Source organism: Tachyglossus aculeatus, chromosome 1 (assembly GCF_015852505.1).
Source record: "Tachyglossus aculeatus isolate mTacAcu1 chromosome 1, mTacAcu1.pri, whole genome shotgun sequence".
Taxonomy (NCBI): domain Eukaryota; kingdom Metazoa; phylum Chordata; class Mammalia; order Monotremata; family Tachyglossidae; genus Tachyglossus; species Tachyglossus aculeatus.
Window position 1 is genome coordinate 60,195,758 of NC_052066.1, and position 9,276 is coordinate 60,205,033.

Genomic DNA, 9,276 nt, shown 5'->3' on the forward strand with positions numbered 1-9,276 from the left:
GGACGGGACTCCGGGGTCCTCCAGCAGGCTGGGGCCCCAGACTGGACTCCGGGGGCTTCTAGGACCGGCTTAGACGGGACTCCTGGGTCCCCCAGCGGGCCGGAGCCCCAGACTGGACTCCGGGGGCTCCCAGGACCCGCGCCCAGCCGGACTGAGTTCCCAGGACAGACTCAGCCGGACGGGACTCCTGGGTCCCCAGCAAGCGCCCAGCCGGACAGAGCTTTGGGGGCTCCCAGGACCGGCTCAGCTGGACGGAGGTCCAGGAACTCCTAGCAGGCTCCCAGCCGGACAGAGCTCCCAGCCCTAGCTCAGCCGGACAGAGCTCCGGGGGCTCCCAGGACCGGCTCAGCTGGACGGAGGTCCAGGGACTCCCAGCACGCTCCCACCAGGACAGAGCTCCCAGCCCTAGCTCAGCCGGACGGGACTCCTGGGTCCCCCAGTGGGCCAGAGCTCCAGACTAGACTCCAGGGACTCCCAGGACCTGCTGGGCCGGACAGATCTGCGAGGGCTCCCAGCAAGATCTCAGCAGGACAGAGCTCCCAGCCCTAGCTCAGCCGGACGGGACTCCTGGGTCCCCCAGCAGGCCGGTGCCCCAGACTGGACTCCGGGGTCTCCAGAGGCCTGGGGGGAGGGTCCCCGAGGGGTCTCCCGGGGGTGGGGGCGGTGGGCATGGGTAGCCCCGCAGGGAGGCCGGGGCCCTGGTCCAACGCCAGCCTGTCCTCGGTGGGCCAGGAGGAGCCAGCTTTGCGCCTCTTCCCAGCATCCGTCCTAACCGGGGTGACGGCTGCCTGCGTCCTGCTCTTCATCACCGGCATCTCAGGCAACCTGATGACCGTGCTGGTGGTCAGCAGGTTCCGGGCCATGCGGACCACCACCAACCTCTACCTGTCCAGTGTGGCCCTGTCGGACCTGCTGATCTTCCTGTGCATGCCCCTTGACCTCTTCCGGCTGTGGCAGCAGCGGCCCTGGCACCTGGGCTCGCCCCTCTGCAAACTCTTCCAGTTTGTCAGCGAGAGCTGCACCTACTCCACCGTCCTCAACATCACCGCCCTGAGTATTGAGCGGTACCTGGCCATTTGCTTCCCGCTGCGGGCCAAGGCGGTCATCACCAAGGGCCGGGCCAAGCTGGTCATCTCGCTCATCTGGGCCGTGTCCTTCTGCAGCGCCGGGCCCATCTTCGTCCTGGTGGGCGTGGAGCATGACAACGGCACTGACCCGCTGGCCACCAACGAGTGCCGGGCCACTGAGTTCGCCGTCAGGTCTGGCCTGCTCACCGTCATGGTCTGGACGTCCAGCCTCTACTTCTTCCTGCCCGTCTTCTGCCTCACTGTCCTCTATGGCCTCATTGGCAGGAAACTCTGCAAGAGGAACAGAGACCAAGGGGGAGGCCTCGGGGCCTCCGTCCGGGAGCAGAATCACAGGCAAACTGTTAAGATGTTAGGTAAGGCCTCACTTTCGCTCTCTCTGTCTGTGTGCGTCTTTTCTGGGGGTGAAAATATTAGGTACGCTCTGTGGGTGTGTTTGTGTGTTTGTGTGTGTGTGTGTGTGTGTCTCTTTTCTGGGGGTGAAAATCCGTGGTATGGGCTCTCTCTCTGTGTCTCTGTGTGTCTCTTGCGGGGCGAAATCTTAGGTACTATCTCTAAGGCTATGTGTCTCTTTTGGGTGAAAATCTTAGGTACAATGTGTGCGTATGTGTCTCTTTTGGGGGGAAAATCTTAGGTATGGCCTCTCTCTGTGTCTCTTCTGAGTGGGCAAAATCTTAGGTACTATCTCTATGGCTATTTGTCTCTTTTGGGTGAAAATCTTAGGTACGATGTGTGCGTGTGTGTATGTGTGTCTCTTTTTGGGGGGAAATCTTAGGTATGATCTGTATGTGTGTTTGCATCTCTTTTTGGGGGGGGATTCTTAGGTACTATCTCTGTGGGTATGTGTCTCTTTTTTGAATGAGAATATTATGTACGATGTGTTTGTGTGTGTGTGTGTGTGTGTGTGTCTTGGGGGGAGAAATCTTAGGTACTCTGTGGGTATGTCTCTCTCTTGTCCCCTTTTAGACTGTGAGCCCACTGTTGGGTAGGGACTGTCTCTATGTGTTGCCAGTTTGTACTTCCCAAGCGCTTAGTACAGTGCTCTGCACATAGTAAGTGCTCAATAAATACGATTGATTGATTGATTGATTTTGGGGGGAAATCTTAGGTACTCTCTGTGGGTATGTGTCTCTTTTTGGGGTGAAAATCTTAGGTACGATCGTGTGTGTGTGTGTGTGTGTGTGACTTTGGGGGGAATCTTAGATGCGATCTCTGTGTCTCTTTTTTTGGGGAAATCTTAGGTACTCTGTGTGTATGTGTCACTTTTGGGGTGAAAATTTTAGGTACAATGTGCGCTCTGGGCATGTTACTCCCCTCCTCAAAAATCTCCAGTGGCTGCCTGTCAACATATGAATCAAGCAAAAACTCCTTACTCTCGGCTTCAAGGCTCTCCATCACTTCGCCCCTTCCTACCTCACCTCCCTTCTCTCCTTCTACAGCACAGCCCACACCCTCCACTCCTCTGCCGCTGCTAACCTCCTCAATGTGCCTTGTTCTTGCCTCTCCCACCATCGACCCCTGGCCTGGAATGCCTGCCCTCCACACATCCCCCAAACTAGCTCTCTTCCTCCCTTCAAAACCCTACTGAGAGCTCACTTCCTCCAGGAGGCCTTCCCAAACTGAGCCCCCTTTTTCCTCTCCACCTCCCCACCCCCACATCTCCCCATCTCCTTCCCTTCCCCACAGCACTTGTATATATTTGTACATATTTACTATTCTATTAATTTTGTTAATGATGTGCATATAGCTGTAATTCTATTTGTTCTGACAATTTTGACACCTGTCTACATATTTTGTTTTGTTGTCTGTCTCCCCCTCCTAGACTGTAAGCCCCTTGTTGGGTAGGGACTGTCTCTATATGTTGCCGACCTGTACTTCTCAAGTGCTTAGTACAGTGTTCTGCACACAGTAAGCACTCAATAAATACAATTGAATGAATGAATGAATACACAGTAAGTGCTCAATAAATGCGATTGAATGAACGAATGAGTGTGTGTGTGTGTGTGTCTTTTGTGGGGGAATCTTAGGTTCAGTCTCTACGTGTGTGTCTTTCGGGGGGAGATCTTAGGTACTATCACTGTGGGTATGTGTCTCTTTTGGGAGTGAAAATCTTAGGTACAATGTGTGTGTGTGTGTGTGTCTTTTTTGGGGGGAAATCTTAGGTACAACCTCTATGTATGTGTCTCTTTTTGGGTGAAAGTTTAGGTATGATCTCTGTATGTGTTTTTTGGTGGGTGAAAATGTTAGGTATGATCTGTGTGTGTGTGTGTGTGTGTGTGTGTGTGTGTGTGTGTCTTTGGGGGTGAAAATCTTAGGTACGATGTGCATGTGTCTTTTTTGGGGGGGAAATCGTAGGTACAATGTGTGGGGGGGGGCCTTTTTTGGGTGAAAATGTTAGGTACAATCAGTGTGTGTGTGTGTGTGTGTGTGTTGTGTGTGTATTTTTTGGGATGAAAATCTTAGGTATGATTCATTCATTTGTCCATTCAGTCACCTTTGAGTGCTTACTGTGTACAGAGCACTGTATTTAAGCACTTGGAAAGTACAAAAGTACAATACAACAATAGAGACAATCCTTGCCCTCAATGAGCTTATAGTCTCGAGGGGGGAAGACAGACAGCAAAACAAACAGGCATCAATATAAATACATATAATTCTAGATATATACATAAGTTCTGTGGGGCGGGGTGGGGGGGAGAGCAAAGGGAGCGAGTAGAGGTGATGCAGAAGGGAGAGGGATATGAGGAAAGGGGGATCTGTGTGTGTGTATGTGTGTGTGTGTTAAACCTTACCTGTGTCACCCTGTTTCCTTCTTTAAAAAAAAAAAGCAAAGTCATCAGAAGAACGATACTTTATTTTATTCTGCAGCTTCATAATATGGTATTTGTTCAGCGCTTACTATGTGTGAAGCACCGTTCTAAGCACAGGGGTAGATCCAGGGTATGCAGGTAGTCTCATGGGGCTCACTCTTTTCATTTCCATTTTACAGATGAGGGAACTGAGGCCCAGAGAATAATAATAATAATGGTATTTGTTAAGCGCTTACCATGTGCAAAGCACTGTTCTAAGCACTAGAGAGGTTACAAGGTGATTAGGTTGTCCCACAGAGGGCTCAAAGTCTTAATCCCTATTTTTCAGATGAGGTAACTGAGGCCCAGAGAAGTTAATTTACTTGCCCAAAGTCAAACAGCTGACAATTGATGGAGCGGGGATTTGAACCTATGACCTCTGACTCCAAAGCCCATGCTTTTTCCACTGAGCCACGCTGCTTCTCTAAGATACAAGGGTAGATACAAGGTAGTCAGGGTGTCCCACATGGGGCTCACACTTTTAATCCCCATTTTCCAGTTGAAGGAACTGAGGCCCAGAGAAGTGAATGAAGTGAGTTCCCTAAGGTCACAAAGCAGATGTGGAGGAGTCAGAATTAGAATCCATGACCTTCTGACTCCCAGGGCCCTGCTTTATCCATTACACCATGCTGCTTCAGAGAAGTGAAGTGGCTTGCCCAAGGTGGTTTCCCCAGCAGACAAGTGGCAGAGCCGGGATTAGAACCCTCATCCTTTTACACCCCAGCCAGTGCTCCTGCCACTATGCCATGCTACTTCTCAACTTAACCCTTGATCTTAACTTCAGAGCAAGAAACTCGGGAGTTTTCCAACTCCTTCAAGTTCAAGGGCTTTAGAGAAAATGAGCACTTACAAGTTCAGAATCAAATGATAGACCCAATCCAGTGATTTTCAGGTTATGGGGTTAAAGTCATTCTCTGCTGTAGAAACTATTTAAATAGCTGGCTTTAGAATCTTGGGATGTGCAAGAGAATTGGGCAGTTATTGAGCAAATTGATACTGGCAGCCAATCTGGTTCATGGATACAGAAAAGGACTCAGACTCTCTGTCATTTAAGAGTTGTTGTTTTTCTTGAATGGCTAGATAGCTCCGCTGCACTTGACTTTGCCTAGACAATGCTTTGGAAATAAACCACCCACTCCATGTCAGTGTCGTGAGTTTTCATTCATTTATGAAATCGACCTTACATCCTATCAGAATACAGAATCTGTCTATTTGGATTTCTAGCATTTTCCCAAGTCAGAGGAAGAAGAAATCTATTGTTTTGTCTTGCAGAGATAAAGCTGTATAGAATAAACATGAGTTGTTACTGAGGGACAATCTTTATAAAAACTGACCTCAGGTAGATGATTCATTTCTGAGTAATCTTACAGTCTTGATAAAACATAAGGAAAAATTTCATTTCTATGAGCAAAGAAAATGAAATTTATCCTTATGCTGTATCAAAAATAATCTACATATTTAAATTCATAGACATTTAATTCAGATTTTAAATAGTATAAATATGAGTAAAATTTTAAGAATTTTTGTAAATAAATGGCTAAATGGTCAAGTACATTCTAGATTGTTGTTTCTTCCTTGTTCGGCTTGTAGCAAGAAAATTTATCTCTAAACAAATCATACAGACTGAATCAGTAATTTTAAACAGTGATCTCTATCTAAAAGCTCTAATTTCAAAACACCCAAAACTTGACAAAATGTCTTTTCTTCATGTATGGTAATTATTTAAAGTAGAAGCAACCGACTTTCTTTTGTAAATATCAACCACATCTGTTTCAATTAAGCAAAGGGAATAACTTAATATTTGAAGGAAGTCTAATTTTTCCAAATGTTTACTTCGTGTGTTTGGGGGGAAATATGCTTTTAAAAGAGGTCTTAAAAATTGCAAACCAGTATAGAGAAAATATGACACAAAGCATTTCAAACATTTAAAGTGTACTAATTTCCATTGAAGCTTATAAATAGGTTTAGGCTGTCAGCATTTCTAATGTTGCTGGAGAAAACTGAGAAGACAAGTAATAAAAGTGACCATTCTAGAGCAAAAGAATGTAAACACAAAAGTACAGAGAGGATAGTTTCACAGAGGCTTATATGAAAATAAGAGCAATGTATTTAAAAAGATGCGGTGAAACATCTGGAACTATTTGTAATCCCATAATCCCCAAATGCCTTTCTAAAATACTAACTTTATTGAATCTTCATGTTTACTTAGTCTTTCATAACAGAACTATTTTTTAAAAAATTCATCCAGTGGTGTAGCAGTGATAGCTCCATTGCTGTTTTTGTCAAATCCGTGCCTCCCTGTCTGTTTCTTGACCATGCCGCCAATATTCATTTTAGTCACCTTCATCGCTCTTTGACTCATAAATCAAGCCATTCAATTCAGGCAATTATTAGATCAGCACATACTTCTATCAACTTCTTCATGAGTATTGGGGTCTAAAGTAATCTTTACTCTCCTACCAATTTGTCAGGGATTAGAACTAGCTGGGAATCGGTCATTCAGTGGTATTTATTGAGCACTTAGTGAGCATGCAGTACTCTATACTGAAAGAGTAGGAGAATCTGAAGAAGCGAGGCAGAAAAGAATACTGTGTCTCCAAATTCGTTATCTTGCTACATTAGCCAAAGGTTCTCCAGAGTGAACTCCAATCCGAAAACAGTTTAAAGAAGTGTAATTAGAAAACTCATGGAGCTGTGAATCCTTGATCTAACACGCCATTCTTCTATTTTTCTTTCAGCTGTGGTCGTGTTTGCTTTCATACTCTGTTGGCTGCCTTTTCACGTAGGACGATATTTGTTTTCCAAATCCTTCGAGGCTGGGTCCATGGAGATCGTTGTGATCAGCCAGTACTGCAACCTGGTCTCCTTTGTCCTCTTTTACTTTAGTGCTGCCATCAATCCTATATTGTACAACATCATGTCGAAGAAGTACCGAGTGGCAGCCTGCAGGTTGCTGGGACTCAGGCCTTTTGCGCGGAAGAAACTCTCTACTCTGAAAGATGAAAATTCTCGGGCTTGGACAGAATCTACTCTTAATACATGATGAGAATCAGTTAAACCAAACGACCACACAGAATTCTATAGAGAAAGCCTTAACACAGCAGAACATGGTGAACGCAAATGTGTGTTTGGGTTTGGGTAAAGGGAGCCAACGGGTAAAACATATGGGGATTTATCCTTTTGTCATCTTAGATCAGCCAAATAATGGATTTTGGGTATTTAAAGAGGAGGGGCAAATGAGTTGTGTAACATATGAAAGTGAGATAAATGTTTAGTTTGATGGCCAGGCTCATCAGTGCTTTACTACCATTTTTCTGCTGCAGACACTGACCGTGACATTCACACACTGGTGCTGGGCTTTATAATTTCTTAGAATATGCCTTCTGCTTGTCAATGGATGGAGTAGAGAGGTGGTAAAAACTAAATTTGATGTATTTTTATAATGGTGATGATGATATAAATAGTCTCAAAACCAGCAATCTTCAGGATGTGCCAGAATAGGTGGAAAAGACTATCACCTTAAGGAAAATGCCTTAGGATTTAACATTTTATTAAAATATTTAAAGTTAAGAGGTTTGGCTGGAACAATATGGTTTAACAGTCAGTGATGAATTCTGTATAAGGATTCTTGTGGTCTGAACGCTTTGGGTAAAAGGCCCTATATTAAGTTATTTTTTAATCTTAATTTCTGCACTGCATTAAAATTGAATGAATACAATTGAATCTTAGTTTACATATTAGTCACAACGGATATTTTGCCAAATAGGCAGTGCAGGCTGTGAAATCCATTTCCATTTTTTTCCCCTTGGAGAAGCTTTCTGAACAGAAGTCTAACATTTCCTGGGATCTTTTTAAGCAATAAAACCTAAAGAAGTTCAGAGAACACTTCAAAGGTACAGCCATTTCTAAAAATCATAGAAATAAAGATCCTGATATTTGAAGGTGTACATAATCTCAATCCTATTGCTTATTGCATCTCCAGAGTCCCTTAAAAATCAATTATGATACATGCATGCTCTCCATTTTCTCAGCTTTAGTTTCGTTTTGTTGGTGCCAATATAATGAGTGTGGCAGAATCTTTACACTGACTTGTTATTTCTGTGTTCACTCATGATCAGTTATCTTCACTTGAAACATTTTTACCAATGGGAAATTTCAGGTCTGTTCACGTTCAAATAATATCTGCACCATAGCATCATTGTGTCGTTCCATAAATGACACATACACACACATATATATACATACACATACACATATATATATGTCCTGTATAATATGAAAAGTATAAGACTGAAGACTGGTTCTCTAGCAGTGTTTCTGGAACATACTCTGTAGCTGAGGTTCAAAAACCTTGCCTTGTCATTTATACCATCATCCCAGCAGATGTGTAACTTTAGCCAGGAAGTTACAGGTGAAACCTGTGAGCAGAAGGGATGGAAAAGAAGAGGAATGGAAGTCCCAGCAGCCCCCAGGGTCACAGAAATGAGTTCAGGAAGTGGAAATGGAACGACACTGTAAACGGACATCAAGTTTGGATGGTGGGGTGGTCGATGAAGAATATCAGTATATTGATAAACAGAGTGTTTGCTTTCTCAATCCCCACACTGGAAAAGCCTTCAATTGTGTCGAATTTAGTTCCAGGCAGGATTACTTCACTTCCCTCCCTAATTTGCTCTAAGGTGTTATGCAGCAAGTAGTTCATGTTTTGGAAGAATCGGGTTCATTATTTGCAATCTTTCTTTAGCCTCCAAAAGGGATGTGCTTGCCTTTCTATTTTAGAGAAGGGGACTTTTAGCAGCATATTTGTGTTTTTATTTATTTTCTTTCCATTTGTAGCTTCTCTAAACCAAGATACTCTGCAAGATTTGTTTCATAAGACTCAGGGAAAAGAAGAACTTGGAATGGAGAAAATATTAACATTTCTATACAACTGTAGTGCTATGAATGGTTAATACATGTTAAATCAGAAGTGAAAAATGTGAACATAATTTCAGCAACTTAATGCTTTGTGATAAAAAAACTAATAAACATGAAAAGTTTACAGTTGTGCAGTTTGTACCTTTTGAACCGATTTTAAAGCATTTTGTGGGTTGTGTTTGCTACTCAACATAATATAGACGTTTCCTGCAGTAATTAATAGGTGATAGTTAATTATGTATTTGCAGAGGTCAAACTGAAGGGGATGGCATTTTTCTCATAACAAGGAGAAAAAAAATGCAGCCTTTAGCTTTGATATTTTGCAAAACACCAATCAAATTATTAAAGCACGTGTTCTGACATTTACCATTCTTTTTGATCAAAGGACAGACAAGCTACCCTCTGGAATATGCCAAGAAAAATAC

The 9,276-nt window shown here is 43.9% G+C and overlaps 1 protein-coding gene across 1 annotated transcript; it reads left to right on the forward strand.

Annotated features, from left to right (window-relative positions):
* Positions 1–669: 669 nt before the first annotated feature.
* GHSR (growth hormone secretagogue receptor) lies at positions 670–7,097 on the forward strand. The gene is made up of 2 exons (XM_038744969.1): positions 670–1,441; positions 6,673–7,097. Exons 1-2 carry the CDS (start codon positions 670–672, stop codon positions 6,975–6,977), a joined length of 1,077 nt encoding a protein of 358 aa, XP_038600897.1. The 3' UTR covers positions 6,978–7,097.
* The last annotated feature ends 2,179 nt before the right edge of the window (positions 7,098–9,276 follow it).